Below are 18,400 nucleotides of genomic sequence, written 5' to 3' on the forward strand. Positions count from 1 at the left end.
TTAATCATCAGTGTCTTCACTTTCAGCTGGACCCCTAGTAAGTTTTTGAATTCCTCGTTTTGCTGCAGGACCTTTCGGTTTTGCAAAACTTTGCTGTGTGTCTGCTGCTTTGGGTGTCCTTCTTCATAAAGGAAGTCCGCTGCCAACTCATCCCCATTTTCTCTCTTGATCTTTCTTTCTTTCTTTTTTTTTTTTTTTTTTTTTTTTAGATTTCATTATTTATTTGACAGACAGAGATCACAAGTAGGCAGAGAGGCAGGCAGAGAGAGAGGGAGGAAGCGGGCTCCCTGCTGAGCAGAGAGCCAGATCCGGGGCTCGATCCCAGGACTCTGGGATCATGACCCGAGCCGAAGGCAGAGGCTTTAACACACTGAGCCACCCAGGCGCCCCCTCTCCTTTTAAAAAATATTTTATTTATTTGAGGGACGCTTGGGTGGCTCAGTGGGTTAAGCCTCTGCCTTTGGCTGGGGTCATGATCCCAGGGTCCTGGAATCGAGCCCCGCATCAGGCTCTCTGCTCATCGGGGAACCCGTTCCCCGCCCCCCACCCCCCCCACCCCGCTCTGTCTGCCTCTCTGCCTACTTGTGATCTCTGTCTGTCAGATAAATAAATAAAATCTTTTAAAACATTTTATTTATTTGAGAGAGAGAGAGAGAGAGAGCTTGCACAAGCAGAGGGGAGGGACAGAGGGAGAGGGAGAGGCAGGCTCCCTGCCAAGCAGGGAACAAGACGTGGGGTTCGATCCCAGGACCCTGAGGTCATGACCTGAGCTGAAGGCAGACACTTACCTGACTGAACCACCCAAGCACCCTATCTCGATCTTTCTAATGATGTCCATTTGTAGTTGTCTTTCGACAGTTTCTAGCAGAGGACTCTCGCAGCTAAAATACAGTATCTGTTCTCTTTACTGCATGTGTATCTGGGCATTGAATAAATAAAAACTATGGACTTCAAACCGTCTCCTTCATGGGAATGTTTCCCACAGGAAGAAACGGTAGCGCGCTGAATCCTTGGGAATCCTCCTTGGCAAGTCTTTCAGTTCTTTTTTGTGTTGGTCAAAATTATAATTTCATCTTTCATATCTATTTCCAATTGCACATAGTTGAGCTGTCTGTTACTTAATGTTTCCAAAGCTTGAAAAGCTTCTCAAGAAATAGGAAATGCTACTCCTTGTAGCTTTGATGCTTTGTGTCCACACCCATGTCAGTTTTTTCCTCATTAATTTTAATCTGTCGTGATGCTTCCTCAGCTGCGGTCAATGGGGCAGGAGAAGACTGTGGCAGAAGATTGTGGTTTTTATATCCGTGTAATGATGCATCTTCCTTTACTGTTCCAAACACTTCATCTGTAATGTGGCCCCCTCCAAACTCCTTTTTGAGAGTTGCACTAGTTCCTGCATACAACATATTTTGATGATCACAAGAATGTTCTGGAGACCAGGCAGTGAATATCCAGTCACATCCCTGGGCATCTGAGAGTCTAACCTGAATACTATGTAGCACAGCTGTTTGTCCTCCAGGAGGGGTAAACAAAGGAATCATAATCCTTACCCCAGGAATGGAAGGCTGACTGCAGGATCCAATCACAAGTGTCTCATTTTCAATAGATTTTATTAGAAGTCTGTGCTTTTCATTTCTCCTCTGGCAAAAGTATCTTTAACATCTTCACTTGCTTGGAGGTGGGTCTGATGGGACGTGGCAACCACAGGCTCCCAGCTCTGGTGCCAAGTCTGTGCAGAAACATTTCGGCCTGAGTGGCATGAGTGTCACCCAGGTGTCAGGAGCAGCAGAGACAGCAGTTCCTACTGAGGGTCCGGTGTCCTGCTTCAGAGGAGTCATGACATCTGTACCTTCAGCTTGAAACTTTCCAGTGTGTTGTTCAGGGAGACGCTGCTTTGGGAAACATCCCCGGTGTTCTCCTTTACGTGCCAGTAAACCCTTCCTTTCCCTATTCTTTGGCTTCATTGAGTCTTTTGCCTTGAACCCATCAAGAGCTGTGCCCAGTTTTCGGAAATACAACTGCCAACCTGACAACCTCACTTGGCATTTCCCTTTTTAAATTTAATTTAACTTTATTTATTTGAGGGCAAGAGAGCACGAGCAGGGGGAGTGCAGGCAGAGGGAGAGAGAGAAGCATTCTCCCCGCGGAGCAGGGAGCACATGCAGGCTGGATCCCAGGACCCTGGGACCATGATCCTGGGATATGACCTGAGCCAAAGACTGACTATTAACTGACTGAACTGCCCAGGCACCCCTCCAGCACAATGTGTAGTAGAAGCCGTGAGTGAACATTATTTTCATGTTGTGGATCTTAGGAGGAAAACAACTGGTGTTTTACCATTAGGTAAGATGTTAGCTTAAGGGTTTTCATAAATGCCTTTCATCGGATTGAGGAAAGTCCCTCCATTAGTAGTTGAGTTTTTATCATGAGAAGGTGTCCGATTTTGTCAATTGTTTCTTGTCCATCTGTTGAGATAAGCATGTGGCATTTTTATCTAGTATATATCTAGTATATTAATATATAGTATATACCATTTATATATATATATGTTTTACCTTGATTGATATGGATGTTTAACCAATCTTGCATTCCTGAAATAAATTTCATTATGTTTGTTTAACTCTATATGTTGCTAGATTTGATTTGCTACATTTTGTTGAGATCTCAGTGTGTGTGTGTGTGTGTGTGTGTGTGTGTGTGTGTGTGTATGTGTACATTCATAAGAGATATTGGTTTGTAGTTTTCTTGTCTTGTGATTTCTTTCTCTGTTTTGGTATCTGAATAATCCTACCCTCATAGAATGAGTTGGGTTCCCTCCTCTTTTTTGGGGGGGAAGGATTTGTAAAGAATTGTTATTAATTCTTTCAGCATATGGTATAATTTGCAGGTGAAGCCATTTGGAACTTGGCTTTTATGTGGAATAGTTTTTGACAATTGACTCTATCTTCTACCTCATTATAGGTACATTCAGATGGTCTATTTCTTCTTCAGTCAGCTTTAGTCATTTGTGTCTTTCTGTGTTTTTGTCTATTTTATAGAAGCAAGTTGATATTTTAGCATATAATTGTGCATCATAATCTCCTAATTCTCTTTATTTCTGTGTGGTCAGTCCTAATATCACTTCTTTCATTGCTGATCCCAGTAATGTGGGTCATTTCTCTCTCTCTCTCTCGCTTTTAGTGAGTCTAGTTGAAGATTCGTCAGTTTGGTTGATCTTTTAAAGGATCACATTGATTCAGTTAGTTTCCTATATTGTTATTTTATTCTCTTTTCTCTATTTCTTTAACTTCTGCTCTCATCTTGATTTTTTCCTTCCTTTTACCTGCCTTTTTTTTTTTAAGATTTTATTTATTTATTTGTCAGAGAGAGAGAGAGAGAGCACACAAGCAGGCAGAGTGGCAGGCAGAGGCGGAGAGAGAAGCAGGCTCCCCACCAAGCAAGGAGCCTGATGCAGGACTTGATCCCAGGACCCTGTGCAGTGGCCTAACTGACTGAGCCACCCAGGCGTCCCTTTTTTACCTGCTTTTGGTTTAGTTTGCTCCTCTTTCTCCTTTAACCTAATGTTGAAGTTTAGGTAATTGATTGGAGATGTTTCTTTTTCATACAGGCAGTTCCAACTATATATTTCCTCTCAACACTGCTTTAGTCAGATCCCCTTGGGGTTGGTATGCTCTGTCTTCATGTCTATTAATCTCAAAGTATTTTCTGATTCCCATTTTGATATCTTTGACCCTTTGATTATGTAGAAGTGTGTTAATTCTGCATATTGTGAGTTTCCCAAATTCATTCCAGTTATTTATTTCTGGTGTCATGCTACTGTGATATTTGCATTATTTTTACCCCTTTAAATTTAATGAGTTTTTAAATGGCCTAGCATAGGGCTTATCTTCTAGAAAGCTCCATGTGCATTTGAAATGAATGTATATTCTGTTCATGGCTGGAATGTTCTATACATGTCAGACTTACACTGTTCTTTTATAGTATGGTTCAAGTCTTCTTTGTCTTCATTGATCTCTGCATAGTTGTCCTATCCATTATTGAAAGTGATATATTGAGTTTTAGTATTATTGTCATATTGTCTGTTTCTCAGTTTCTGTCAGTTTTGCTACAAGCAGTTAGGTGTTGAGTTATTAGGTGAAAGTGTATTTAGAGTTGTTTCATCTTTCTGATGACTTGACCATTTTATCATTACAAAATGATCCTGTTTATCTTACTAGCGTTTTTATTTTTTTAAAAAAGATTTTATTTATTTCTTAGACAAAGAGAGACATGGTGAGAGAGGGAACACAAGCAGGGGGAAGGGAGAGGGAGAAGCAGGCTTCCCGCTGAGCAGGGAGCCCAATGTGGGGGCTGAATGGACCATGACCTGAGCCAAAGGCAGACTCTTAACAACTGAGTCACCCAGGTGCCCCCTTACTATAAAGTCCCTTTTGGCTAATGAGTGTATCCACTCCAGCTTTCTTTCTTTCTTTTTTTTTTTTTTTTAAGATTTTATTTATTTATTTGACAGACAGATCACAAGTAGGCAGAGAAGCAGGCAGAGAGAGAGGGGGAAGCAGGCTCTCTGCCGAAGAGAGAGCCGGATCCGGGGCTCGATTCCAGGACCCCGGGATCATGACCTGAGCCGAAGGCAGAGGCTTTAACCCACTGAGCCACCCAGGCGCCCCCCACTCCAGCTTTCTTATGGTTGTTTGCCTGAGATAACTTTTTCCATCCCTTTGAGTTTAATCTGTTTGTAACTGAGATCAAGTGCATCTACTGTAGACAGCATAGGTGGATCTTGTTTTGTGTTCAGGTGAACGATCTGCATGTTGATTGACTTATTTAAGCCACTCACTTGCAATGTTAATATTGACACTGTTGATTTATGTCGCAGTCTTACTTTTTGCTTTTTGTTTTCCATGCCTCACTCATTTCTCTCTCTCTCTCTTTTTTTTTTTTTTTAAGATTTTGTTTCTTTATTTGCCAGAGAGAGATCACAAGTAGACAGAGAGGCAGGCAGAGAGAGAGAGGAAGGGAAGCAAGCTCCCTGCTGAGCAGAGAGCCCGATGCTGGGCTCGATCCCAGGACCCTGGGATCATGACCTGAGCTGAAGGCAGAGGCTTTAACCCACTGAGCCACACAGGCGCCCGTTCTCTCTCTCTTTTTAAAAAGATTTTATTTGTTTAGGAGAGACGAGAGAGAGAGCGCGCGCGCAGGAGCGGGGGAGCAGCAGAAGATAGGGGGAAAGAGAAGCAAGGCTTCCCACTGAACAGGGAGCCAGAAGCTGGGCTTGATCCCAAAACCTTAGGATCATGACCTGAGCAGAAGGCAGGTGCTTAACAAGCTGAGCCACCTGGGTGCCCCTCCACTCATTCCTTTTTTACTGACATCTTCTTATTCAGTGAATAAACTCTAATATTTTCATTATTTAATCATTAATCAGTTTATTTTATAGTTGTTTTCTTAAGAGGTGTTTTCACTTTTGCCAAATTTTCTACATTTTAAATTCTCTGACTTTTTTCTTTATATCATACCCATAATATATATTCAAATAACATATGTTTATATATTTGTATCATATCCTGGTCCTGTTATATTGTATCGTATGGTTCCAATATTGAAGTTTCATGAGTTTTTTACTACTCACTCTTTCTAAGGTTACTTAACCACAGTCTTTTTTCCATTTGAACTTTACATTTCTTTCTACGAGTTGCTTTTTTTCTCTGTCTAATTTTCTGTGTAAGTTTTTTGACATGTAGGTTAAATAGAGATTTCTCTGGAGAAATTTCTTTCTTAAAAGTTTTGGATCATCACCTATCCAGGACAATTATAAACTAAGTTAATGACATGAAGTTATTTTGGCCCAATGGCTGATGGTAAAGCAAATTTGGACCACAAATCACAGATGGCTTAGTCCGTGTCTGCAAATTTTTGAAATAGCTGTTTCTTTACTTTTTCCCAACTTAAAGGCAAATTTCCTTAGAATGTTCTTGCACTTGAAGATAGAACAGATTTGACTTGTGTCACCCTGTTCTGAGGATGTGAATCTTAGGTCCCAGATTTTCAGGGAGGGGATGTTTCTCCTGCTCCTCACATGAAGCAGCTCTGGGCATTGTCTCCTCTCTATGAAGCTCCTGAGCCTGAGAAGCCAAGCTACGATTTTCTAGATTTGTAAAATACTCTACGGATCAGAACAACTATTCTCTCTGGCTTATGGTCCATTTATAAATTTTGGGCTAAATGATTTCCTCTTGATTGTTCTGCACTTTTGGGTGATTTTATGTTTTTTCTATCATTTTCATTTTTGGGAGAAGCAGCAGCCTTATTTAAAAACATTATTTTTATTTAAATTCAATTAGCCAACACAGAGTACATTATTAGTTTCATATGTAGAGTTCAATAATTCATCAGTTGCATATAACACCAGTGCTCATCACCTCACGTGGAGAGGGGGCAGCCTTAAACCTTAGTCTGCAGTGTAGGTAGAAATGAAATCCTCAGTAAGTACTTTTCGTTTCTGCTCTTTATCTGGCACCTGAGTCGGTGTTAGAGTGTAAGTCACCTAAACCAGTGCTGATCAGTGTCTTCTGTGAGCCAGCCCTGGTCTGGGGACTGTTCCTCAGCCCACAGAAAGTACACACAGAAGTTGGAAGTGAGTATAAGCCAGAAAGCTCTTACCTTCTCCTGTCTGAGACTGGTTATTTCCAAACAAAACTGAGCATGAATATCACGTCATTGGATCTGCTGAAACACTGTGATCATTAGCTGTTCATGGACCAGACATGAAGTAGGACAGTGTCTATACTGTAAAGGGTTTTCAGACTTTTGTGGAGGCCACAGGAGACCTGGTGAAATTATGGATACTCTCCCCAGAAATATGTACATATAGAATGAAACATTAAATGTCAGTGTGTATATGAGGATCATCTGAAGTGACACAGATCTGGGTTTTTTTTTTTTTTAAAGACTTTATTTATTTATTTGACAGAGATCACAGGTAGGCAGAGAAGCAGGCAGAGAGAGAGGAGGAAGCAGCTCCCCACTGAGCAGAGAGCCCAATGCGGGGCTCCATCCCAGGACCCTGGGATCATGACCCAAGTCGAAGGCAGAGGCTTTTAACCCACTGAGCCACCTAGGTGCCCCCAGATCTGGGTGTTTAATCCCAGGAAGAGACAAAGGCCGGGAGAAGACGTGTTGAGCTATCACTTCATGACACAACAATGCTACTCCACTTATCTGTGAGTAGGAACTGGAGTGGACAAACCTAGGCCATAACAACCATCAAGGGAGTAAGTTGAAAGATGAGTTTATTTATGGGTCACTCCTCATCCAAGCAGACTTGAGCGCCTATAGGGTGCAGATCAAGATCTAGTCTCAGATCACTGCTCCGATGTGGAAATTTGTCATTCTTTTCCATTCCTGAGCCCCAATGTCCATTCCCAGAAATTGTACCTCTCTTCCCACGTACAGGAATGCCACATGTCAACAATCTTGTTGGGGGCAGAGACACCTCCATCCACAGAGAGGGGAACCCACTTTGCCAGTCCTGCAGGTGGACATGACATGAAGCTTCAACAGTCATGTGACCGCCTGCCAGATTCGGACTCAGGACACATGACAGACACACTGGGACAGTGTCCATGCATTGGGCACAGGGGGTCTGAGCAGTGTCACAGTCGTGTCACGCAGCTGTCAGAGGCAGCAGCGATAGCAGTCCCAGCTGCAGGGTCTAGTGTCCTCCCTCAGGGGAGTCAGTGGTGTGGACAGTGGCATCGATACCCAGTAGCAGGCACTGGCTGTCTGTGGGTCTCCGTCTAGGGTCCATTGTGGATTCTGCTCCCGGCTGTGTAGTCTCAAGCCTGTATCGTGGCTTTCCTAGAAATAAAACAAGGTCCCATATATTCTCTCTCTTCCCGGAGTCTCTCTGTAACTGTATGTATGGATCACAAGGAGTCAGAAACCCATGTAAAGACTTTCCAAGAGCAGGAATTCAGGCATTTTTTAAACCAACTTTATAGAGATATGATTGACATACACCATTGTGTGAGTTTAGGGTACAACCTGCTGATCGACATATCTCTGTATTGCACAATGATAACAACCATAACATTAGCTAACATGTGCATCAAATCACATAGTTACCATTTCCTTTTGTGTGATGCAGACATTTAAGATCTACACTCTCAGCAACTCAGACGTTTTATGTTGAGCTGATAACTTCCTCAGTCAGTCACTTGGCTGTGCCCCATGGGAGAGAAAAAAAGCATCTCCCAGTATGTCCTGCATTTTTCTTCCTACAAAAAACCACCTGAAGATTTTATTTATTTATTTGAGACAGAGAGAAAGAGAGAGAGAAAGAGCAAGCATGTGTGAGAGGGGCAGGGAGGGCTAGAGGAAGAAGGAGGACATTTCAAGCAGACTCATCACATGGGCTAGTTCTCATGACCCTGAAATCATGACCTGAGCTGAAACCAAGAGTGGGACACCCAGACACCCCCAAAAAACCATTTAAATGTGTCTGTAAGACCCCTTCCCACAATGAGGGTTCTCATCGATGACTTCAGTGTTCTCTAACTGGTGGAGTCACAGGATTGCCTGTGGCTTTGGTACCAAACACTCAGGCCTCTCCCCAGACCCACCAGCTTAAAATGTTGGGCATGGGCCCAGGAATCACTTACTTAAGCAGCCCTACAGGAGAGGCTGATGCACGGCCATGCGGGGATCCTGCTTCCTGTGCTCGCTACTCAGTGTGGGATCTGAAGACCAGCAGCAGCTGCACCGACCTTGTTATCAACCCAGCATCTCATGCTCTAATCTCAGACTGTCTAGATCTTCATAGTCCAGGAAATTCCTGTGCACATTGAAGGCTGGACCTCCCTGGTCTCTGTGCCTTATAGACGCAGAACGAGACTGTGCAGTGCGCTCTGGGTGTGCGCTCTGGTCAGCCTGCTTAGCCCTGAGGAGTCCAGGGTTTGGTCCTGTTCCTTTCTCTTCTATGGTTCTCACCCCACTGGTTTCCTCATCTCTGTTGAAGGTTCTAATCATCATGTATATGCTGTCACCTCCCAAATCTATTTCTCCAGTCCGGATATTTCTCCTTCCCTGCACTCTGTATCCAACTGCCAACCTCACTGGATTTCTAATAGTTGTCTCAGATTCCACATGCCTAAACTGGATGCCTGTGATGCTGCTTCCCCCCAGTGTCCTGCTTCCAGAATCTTCCCCATATCCAAGGAAGGCACTGTACATTTCAACTTGCAGTCTGAAATACTGGATGCCCTCCTTGATTCCTCCTCCCCACCACCCAGAATGAATCCATTAGGAAATGCTGCAAAGTCCATCTGTAAATATCCAGCACCCAAACAATTCTTATATCTTCCCTCCTCACGCCCCAGATGTACAGCCCACATCCCCGTCCTGGGACACAGCACTGGTTTCCTACATTGTCCTCACTGGTCACTCGCCCTGCTCCTCTCGATTCTCACAGCAGCAAACAGGTGCTGCTTAGAAAGTCAATCCCATTGATCTGTTCATTTTTGTAACTCCACTCCTCACTCAGAAAACTCAAAAGCCTTCTAATATCCTCAGACCTCCATGATGAGGTCATCTTCTCAGTGAGGCTCCCCTGATCCCTGGAGTAAAGGAGCCATCGTCCCCGTCCCAGCACAGGTGCTCTCTGGGTCTCCTTCCTCACAGCTACTGCCAACTTCCAACTTAAACACTTCCCTTATTACTGTGCTTACACAATACACAGTTCACTTCGTAATGACACTGGTTTGCACCATACATGTGCACCCGTGTGCGGACTTTTTGCAGTAAGTACTGTCCATACATTTCCTCTTCTTTGTGATTTCTGACTAATTTTTGCAGCTTCATTCATTGTTAGAAGACTGTTTTCTACATGTAACATAAACGTGTGTTAAGTGACTCTTCATGTTATCAGTCAGGCTTCCAGCAACAGTAGGCTATTAGTTCTTACGTTTTGAGGGAGTCAAAATCTATACTTGGATTTCTGACTGCACGAGGGGGTCACTGCCCCAGTCCCCACATTGTCAGAGGGTCAAGTGTAGTCTGCCCCTCACATTAGAACATACTCTCCATGAGACCAGCACATTTTCCCTCTTCTTAGTCTCACTGAGGTGCCCAGAGGTAAACATAGCATGTCCTGTATGTGGCACATGACAGTTATCAGTTGAATGAATGAGTAGATAGAGGACTCCTTCTTCTAGATGAGTCTCAGGCACAGCTGTTCTGAGGCAGCTGCCATCCCACATGCATCCACTTCCCCATCAGTGCTCTCTCCCCTCACAGGGCTGCCCTCCCCTCCCTCTCTCTGCTCAGCCCCTCCCTGCACACCATCTCTCCTGCACAGCAAAGCACACAGAGTTCTCCCTCCAGAAACACTGTACTCGGGCTTTTGGGTCCTTTTCTCCAACCACAAAGAGGTCTACATTAGACTCTGCTTTATAGATCCATGAACTTGGATTCACGCCAGCACTAGGCTCATTGAACTAGAGGTAGGGGAGAGAGGGTAGAGCAGCTCGAGAGAGAAACTAACTGATGTTTATTAAGGCTGAGAAACTTTCAGATTCCTCCTCTATCTCCAGAATCCCAAGAATTATCTAGAAAACAGGTCTAGAGTGAAGGGAGGAGATGGATGAATCTGAAAGTTCATTTCTCCATACCGCAGAGACTCTTCTGTGTAGGGGACAGCCTAGGCCTGTGGGAACACAGCCCAAAGGACACCTGCTGCTATAACCGATAGGGTCACCAAGGGAGAATGGGACAAGAACTTGCACACAAGAGCAAGAGCCGGCCTGATGCTCTAGAGAAACAATGAAAAAAGCCCACCCCCAAATGGAGGCTATGACCCAACCCAGGCCTGAGGTGAGGCTGACCCAGTCACAGGAACCTCTTGCTACACAAAGTCCTGGTGACAGGTGATATCCAAGCCCCTGTGATCACAGCTCCTAGTGAGACAATCTTCCACACAAGGGTCAAGGACACAGAGCAGAGAGATGACCCAGCTGAGGGGTGAGCATGTCACGCCCATGATGCACTGAGCACACATTGAGCACAGGCCTCATCCCCACTCGTCTCCTCATAGCCTTCTGCCCCCACCCGCAAGACTCAGCACAGTAACCACACGGATTCTGGAAGGTTCTCAGTGCTTCCATTTATTTGCTGTCTCAATTTTACAAATCTCCTCTTTTATTACCTCATCAACCCCATCTGGCAAGAATTAGGAAACACAACTCCTGTCTGGATTGTCATTTTCAATACAGAAATTCATTTGTACTCAGCCCAACATGAAATAAAGACAGGGACAGTTATGGTCCAGCCCTGCCCTGCTTGAACAGGAAAGCACATCTGAAAAGAAAATAAAATCAGAATAGGGAGGGGTCTGGTGGGCAGGGTGGGCAAATCTCATGTCCTCACATTATGCTCAAAGGAACACAGACACATTCTGACATCTGCACAAAGAGAAGTTAGGGGTTGCTGATGTCACCAAGTGGGGAGGTGAAGAAATCTTCCATCTCTTAGTCCCCACAAGGCAGCTGGTCTCACACTGTGAAAAAAAATAATGTACAAATTGAGGACAGTCCCATAAGTGGGGACATCTCAGAAGCTCCCCTCATGCTCAAAGTGTCCCTAATGCCTCAACCCTCTCCACATCAGGGTCTTCAGGGTCTCACCTTTAGGAACCGTGAGAGACACATCAGAGCCCTGGGCACTGTCATCGCCTAGGGGAGAACAAACAGGACGTGGTCAGAGCCAACGGGAGATGAGACTAAAGGAGGAGCTATGGGGTGTGTGAGCTCCCCATGGGGTCCTGTCTACACTATCTCAGGGTCTCAGAGATCATCCCTCCATACGTACGTGCAGCATGAGAGTAGCCTGGTCCTTTTTCTCCTGTGGGAAAAAAACATCCTATCAGAGGCCTGGGACAGGGCTGGGCCATGAGATCCCAGAGGAAGCTCCCAGTCCTGGTTCTAAATAAAGTTTCCAGAATTGAAACTGAACTCCCAGGACACGATAGGAAACATGAAAAATGAGGTGAGGAGTCACTGGGTCACCCAACTGGCTGGAGTTCTGTCCTCAGCAGGGACTTTCCTCTCTGTCCTGTGACTGCTGGGCATGAGGTCCTGATCACCAGAATTAACAAGATGAAAATGTGTCCTTCATTTTCACAAGTGTTTGCTACAGAGTGAGTGTTTGTGATCAGCTCCAGAGCACGCAAGTCCATTTGTGAAGATGGTACTTCCCAGTAACAAGGCAGGACAGTCTGCTACCAAGGAAATCCCCCAGTGGGACAGAAACCTGAGATCCCTCCCACTCCATTCCTTACGTGAGCACTTCTTCCTCCAGATCACAGCTCCAACCACCACAGTGAACGCCAGGAGAACCAGACCAGCAATGATCCACGTGATGGGGATGGTGGGCGGAGGTGGCTCTGGAAAGGGAGGGAAGGTCAGGGGTCCAGAGCCCTGTTAAGTGTCCTAGCCCTGCTGAAGTTCTCCAGAAGGCCTGATTTCCCTGAAAAGAGGCTCTACCCAAAACCCTCCTTACCCCATCTCAAGGTGACAGGCTTGGGCAGTCCCTCATGCTGCACATGGCATGTGTATCTCTGCTCCTGTCCAGAAGGCACCACCACAGCCGCCCACTTCTGGAAGGTTCCATCTCCTGCAGGCCTGGTCTCCACAAGCTCTGTGTCCTGGGTCAGGTCCTCTCCATCTCGCTGCCAGGTCAGGGTGATCTCCGCAGGGTAGAAGTCCAGGGCCCAGCACCTCAGGGTGACATCACGGTCATAGATGGGGTGGCGGGTCACTTGTGTGTTGGGGGGTTCTGAGGAAGAAAATCAGAAAATCTACTCTTGGGTTTACCTTTATAGGCCACTGAAACGGCATTCATGTGACCATTTTGAGATGGACTGGGTATTGGCTCGGATGGAAGAAGCACAAAACCCAGTCACCAGTTCAGCCCTTGGGATCTTCTAATCCTGGAAAGTTCTAGAATCAGGGAAAGAGTCAAGGATAGGAGGCTGTAGGTTTAATGGGGAGTGAGCACTAATGGTCCCGACTGTGGCTTGGGGGGGGGCGGTGAATGACTCAAAACACCCAGTCAGACCTCCAAAGACGTTCGTATTGGAGAAAAAGGCCTTGAAAGGTTAAGCCATGGTTCCAGGGTGGCTGCCAGGGTCAAAGGGAACGGCTGATGGGTTATTGCAGGGATGGTCTCCACCTGCCTCCTGGGAGAGACTGGATTCCTCCATTGTCCTTTAGAGAAAAGCTGCCCTTTGGGTGAGTCACTCTCTAGCAGGAACCTGAACACCCAGGCGGATCTCCCACTCCCCACCCGTGGGAGGGCGGTGTTCTGCCACTGAGTCCATTTTTCCCGTCCTAGTGGGAAGCCAGCCCCAGGGGAGGGGAGATCAGGGACGGCCCTGTGGCTCCTTGTACCTGCGCGCAGCAGCGACTCCTTCCCGTTCTCCAGGTACCTGCGGAGCCACTCCACACACGTGACCTCCAGGTAGTTCCTTTCATGCTCCGTCTCACCGGCCTCCTCCCACTTGAGCCGGGAGATCTGCGCTGCGGTGTCCGCTACTGTCCAGGAGCGCAGGTCCTCGTTCAGGGCGAGGTAATCCGCGCCGTCGTAGGCCACCTGACTGTACCCGCGGAGGAGGCGGCCGTCGGGTCCCATATCACAGCCATACATGCGCTGGATGGTGTGAGACCCTGGCCCCGCCCCGACAGGCAGGTGGTTAAGTCGAAAGAGAAAATAAAACAGCCTGAAAGTTCCCGGGGTTGTTCTGGGTTAGGGGTACTGGTGGGTCCCGCAGCCTCAGGGTGGCGCTCGGACCCAGACACCTGGGCAGGCCCTGGCAGGAACGTGGGGATGGGGGTCGTGACCTGGACCCGGCCCTGTCGCTCACCGGCCTCGCTCTGGTTGTAGTAGCCCCGCAGGATGTTCAGGCTCACTCGGAAAGTCTGTGCGGCGTCCTTGAGGTCCCGCGTCTGCCGCTCCCAATACTCCGGCCCCTCCTGCTCCATCCACGGCGCCCGCGGCTCCATCCTCCGACTGGCAGAGTCGCTGTCGAACCGCACGAACTGCGTGTCGTCCACGTAGCCGACGGCGATGAAGCGGGGCTCCCCGCGGCCGGGCCGGGACACGGCGGTGTAGAAATACCTCAGGGAGTGGGAGCCTGCGGGCGCGGAGGGGCTGAGACCCCGCCCGACCCTCTTCCCGTCGCGGGACCCGGGGCCCAGGTGGAGGCGACCGGGAGGGCAAGGGGAGGAGGCACCGAGAGGGGGAGAGCAGGGCGGAGGCGGGGAGGGACGGGGGAGCACAGGCCGGGGCGGGGCCGGGGGCGGCTGAGGGTCTGGGGCGGGGGCGGCGGAAAGGCGCCTTCCCCGGCGGTACCGCGTCCCCGCCCGGCGGTCCCCTCCCTCCCGCCCCGCAGAGCCCTTTCCTCCCGCCCCGCACTCACCCGCCCAGGTGTCGGTCACGGCCAGGGCCCCCGACAGCAGCAGGAGGAGGATTGGGGACCCCATGGTCCAGACCCTCAGGGTCTGAGGAGCAACTGGGTCTCCGCAGGTCTGGTGAGGACTTCAGAACCCGGAACCCGTGTTCCGCTGATTGGCTTCGCCGGAAACCCGACACCCAATGGGAGTGTGAACTGGGACCGCATCACGAGTATCCAGGCAGGAGGAGGTGACACAGGTTGTGAGAGCGAGAAGTGAAACCTCGGAGAAGGGGCCTCCCCAGCATTGAGCTTCCAGGCCCCACACAGGGCGCTAGGGCCTGAGACCTTGAGAGGCAGGTACAGGGACCTCGGCCTTTACCTCGACGCCTCACCTACTGCACGGGGTGCTCTCTGTCACCTTGTCTCCTTGAGTCGTGGCCCAGGAGCTGTGTCAGTGATTCTGAAACATTTTGTTAGAAGGATATCTATACAGTCTCACAGATTACTGAGGCCCCAACGATAATTTTGTGAATGTAGGTTATAGCTATCAATATTGATCATAGTAGGAAAAAGACTGTTTAAAAAAATTTACCAGGGCGCATGTGTGGTTCAGTCAGGTAAGCCAGCAACTCTTGGTTTCAGGTGGGGAGATCCAGCCGCACCTCGGTCTCGCGGTCTCAGTGCTGACCTTGGAGCCTGCTTAAGATTCTCTCTCTCCTCCCTCAGCCCGTCTCTGCTCACTCTGTCTCAATAAAAAAGTGAAAAAAAAAAATACTTCATTTAGAATCATATTAAAAACCCATGGCATGAAAACAGCAATACTGTTTTTATGAAAAATTAGTTCCCCTAAATCAACAGGATAGTGAGAAGAGTTGGATTTTGTTATACTTTGCATTTTTCCAAGTCTTTTTCTTAACTACCTGAACCACTAGATGTTCAGATTTGCTTCTGCATTTATTGCATTGTTTTGGGTGAAGTATATGAAAAACATTCACAGCCTTGTGCAGATACGGGAGAACAGTAGGTTTCATAAACTTTTCAGATATTCAGCTTTGATACTATATTCACACTACACAAGTTGTACTTTTTCTAAGGTTATTGGTGAAGTGGTACCTAAACAGTATCATTGACTATTTCCTTTCCTGTTACATTAAAATCTACAGGCTTGGGGCACCTGGATGGCTCAGTGGGTTGAAGCCTCTGCCTTCGGCTCAGGTCATGATCTCGGGGTCCTGGGATCGAGCCCCGCATCAGGCTCTCTGCACGGCGGGGAGCCTGCTTCCCTTCCTCTCTCTCTGCCTGCCTCTGCCTACTTGTGATCTCTGTCAAATAAATAAATAAAATCTTTAAAAAAAAAAAAGAAAAGAAATCTACAGGCTCATCTTGTGCACTGAATGGATCTTGTACTAATGCATGATTTTTTTTTTAAGGTAATGTGTTGTTTCACTACATTTTAAAAGTGTTTCAGTGTTGGTGAGACTGAAAAGAATTATTGAAAAGTCACATTTGTTTTAATATTACCACAAATCCCAACAGAAAAATTTGTCAGTAGTGAGAACCTGTCAGGTTTGTTGGTGGATCACAGGTTTTCCAAAATTGAGAGCTTACATTTGATCAAGGCAACAAGTATTCCCAGCTGTCGTATGTGAGTTGATTCATGAATGGATACGTTTCTGTTCATTTTCCAGAAACTGCCTGTCAAATTGCCCAGTCTAAATAATCCACGTTTCTGTCATCCATTCCTTCAGGTAAAAATGACATTGTGTAGAGAAAAAAAAAATGAGACCACTTTAACCAGTTAAGTTCATACAAATTTCACACAAATTATTTACCTTGGAGCTTAGGGATGTGGCAGAAGTGCTGCTGTCCATCTCACATATCATGTAAGACATGTTTAAAAATGGATTTTTTTAAAGATTTTATTTATTTATTTGACACAGAGAGAGAGAGATCACAAGTAGGCAGAGAGGCAGGCAGAGAGAGGGGGAGAAGCAAGCTCCCTGCTGAGCAGAGAGCCCGATGTGGGGCTCGATCCCAGGACCCTGAGATCATGACCTGAGCCGAAGGCAGAGGCTTAACCCTCTGAGCCACCCAGGCGCCCCTAAAAATGGATTTGAGAATAATTTAGTAAAGATAATAATTTTTGATGATTCAACTGATGATTCAACAACATTTATCATTGCCTTGATCAAATGTAAGCTCTCAATTTTGGAAAACCTGTGATCCACCAACAAACCTGACAGGTTCTCACTACTGACAAATTTTTCTGTTGGGATTTGTGGTAATATTAAAACAAATGCGACTTTTCAATAATTCTTTTCAGTCTCATCAACACTGAAACACTTTTAAAATATAGTGAAACAACACATTACTTTAAAAAAAATCATGCATTAGTACAAGATCCGTATCCATATCCATACATATACATATGTATATGTATGTATACATACATTTATTTGCATGAATGTATTACATCCTTAGAAAAAGAGTCTCGGGATTTTCCCTTGTGTGTGTTTTCGTCTTGCTTCTTCACGGTCCATGATGCCAGCTGAGGTTGTCAGGTCAATAAAACCAAACTGGAGGGAAGGGAACAGATTTTTTTGCCATTTTGGTAGATCTTTGAGCTGTACATCAAATCTGGGGCTGACCACTCCACACATGTTTAACCTGCCCTTGAGGTTCTCAACAATATTTCCAGCTCGGTGATCATCAGTAATTTCAAATTCCCAATGTAACCATGCTTCATCTTTTGGGTTGGTGAGCACCGGGTGCCTCCCCCAGGCTTTAAGCTCTGGCTCAGCAACCTCCCTCCGACACCCTTCACGGGCTGTGGATCTGTTCTCACAGCTACCTGCTGCCCCACATCTTCACTCCTAATAGAGACTTTGAGCCCTTGGTGTTTCTAGTTCCTCATCACTTAACTGTCTTTTAACCTGGAAAAGTGAAATATGTTACATAGAGAACGAAGTTGAGATTTATGGTCCCATCAGCCCAATTACGGTGTCCCTCTAAACTGTTCTGGAAAGGCAGAGTCAGGATGAAGATTTTCTGGGAAGAGCTCTGTGCACTTTCGGGCCTTTCTTTGGGGCCCGGGGATCTCCCTTCAGTGTGTCTTGTGCTTTCCATGGCTTTGCAGGGGATCCTAGGAGGCCCCACATAGGTCAGTGCACTGTACGCAATGGGTACAGAAATGAGCAAACTGTTGGAAGCACCAGGAAAAAACAAAAAACAAAAAACGAAGAAACAAAAAACAAAGCCATGCTTCATCATCACAGTTAGAAACTGGGCAATGACTTTGGAGCATGGAAAATAAGACTTGACTTTTGCCTCTCTTCTAGGCATAGTGACTGCTCCTGAAGGCATCTGCCAAGATATTCATGTGACTGTTAAGGTGGATCAGAAAGATGGCTGAAAGAGTGTTTTTGGTTTTTTATGAAAGTGAATAGTGGTGAAGAATAATGATTGCCTTGTGGACCCATCGCCTCCATTCTTGCTAAGTTTTACCTCAGTGCGAATGTCAACATGGTGAAAATGTCTAAGTGACATGAAAACTGTTTTAACCTTGTGGATTCTGTGAAAGGGCCTCCATGACATCAGGTGCTCCCCAGACCACACTTCGAGAAAGGCTGCTCTGAAAACCCTGGGAAAGTCTCCCGCTGGTCCTGCCCTGGCCTCCTCCTCGCTCAGCAGAATCCCTTTCCCTGAGCTGCACTTCCTGCCTCTGAAACCTCAGCTCTGACTCTAGCCCCTGAGTGCATCTAGAAGAGACCTCACCTCCTGGAAATGTGATGGCAGAGAGGGTCCCCAGTCTGGGAAGGGAGGTGGAGGGACAGGGATTTCCCTTTTGTAACTGGGGACAGTTTGCCCCTGAAGGCACCAGACCCAGGCATAACCGACTTTGATTTTGTGACACATCAGCTTCATATGTATTCACATCCCAGACAGAAATCTGAT

The 18,400-nt window shown here is 46.6% G+C and overlaps 1 protein-coding gene and 2 pseudogenes across 3 annotated transcripts; all 3 read right to left on the minus strand.

Annotated features, from left to right (window-relative positions):
* LOC308344927 (twinfilin-1-like) lies at window positions 1-1,406 on the minus strand (annotated as a pseudogene). The gene is made up of 2 exons: window positions 810-1,406; window positions 1-162 (listed from the first exon to the last, which is right to left on the minus strand). The product of its transcript is annotated as a twinfilin-1-like (transcript).
* A 9,737-nt stretch (window positions 1,407-11,143) lies between these two features.
* On the minus strand, window positions 11,144-14,638 carry LOC308344919 (DLA class I histocompatibility antigen, A9/A9 alpha chain-like). The gene is made up of 8 exons (XM_080806799.1): window positions 14,471-14,638; window positions 13,916-14,185; window positions 13,443-13,718; window positions 12,553-12,828; window positions 12,332-12,436; window positions 11,863-11,895; window positions 11,679-11,726; window positions 11,144-11,551 (listed from the first exon to the last, which is right to left on the minus strand). Exons 1-8 carry the CDS (start codon window positions 14,532-14,534, stop codon window positions 11,547-11,549), a joined length of 1,077 nt encoding a protein of 358 aa, XP_080662925.1. The 5' UTR covers window positions 14,535-14,638; the 3' UTR covers window positions 11,144-11,546.
* A 2,285-nt stretch (window positions 14,639-16,923) lies between these two features.
* LOC308344931 (small ribosomal subunit protein uS8-like) lies at window positions 16,924-17,825 on the minus strand (annotated as a pseudogene). Its single transcript has 2 exons — window positions 17,692-17,825; window positions 16,924-17,186 (listed from the first exon to the last, which is right to left on the minus strand). The product of its transcript is annotated as a small ribosomal subunit protein uS8-like (transcript).
* Window positions 17,826-18,400: the final 575 nt, after the last annotated feature.

Source organism: Martes martes, assembly GCF_963455335.1.
Source record: "Martes martes genome assembly, chromosome: 6".
In the NCBI taxonomy this organism is placed as follows: Eukaryota; Metazoa; Chordata; class Mammalia; order Carnivora; family Mustelidae; genus Martes; species Martes martes.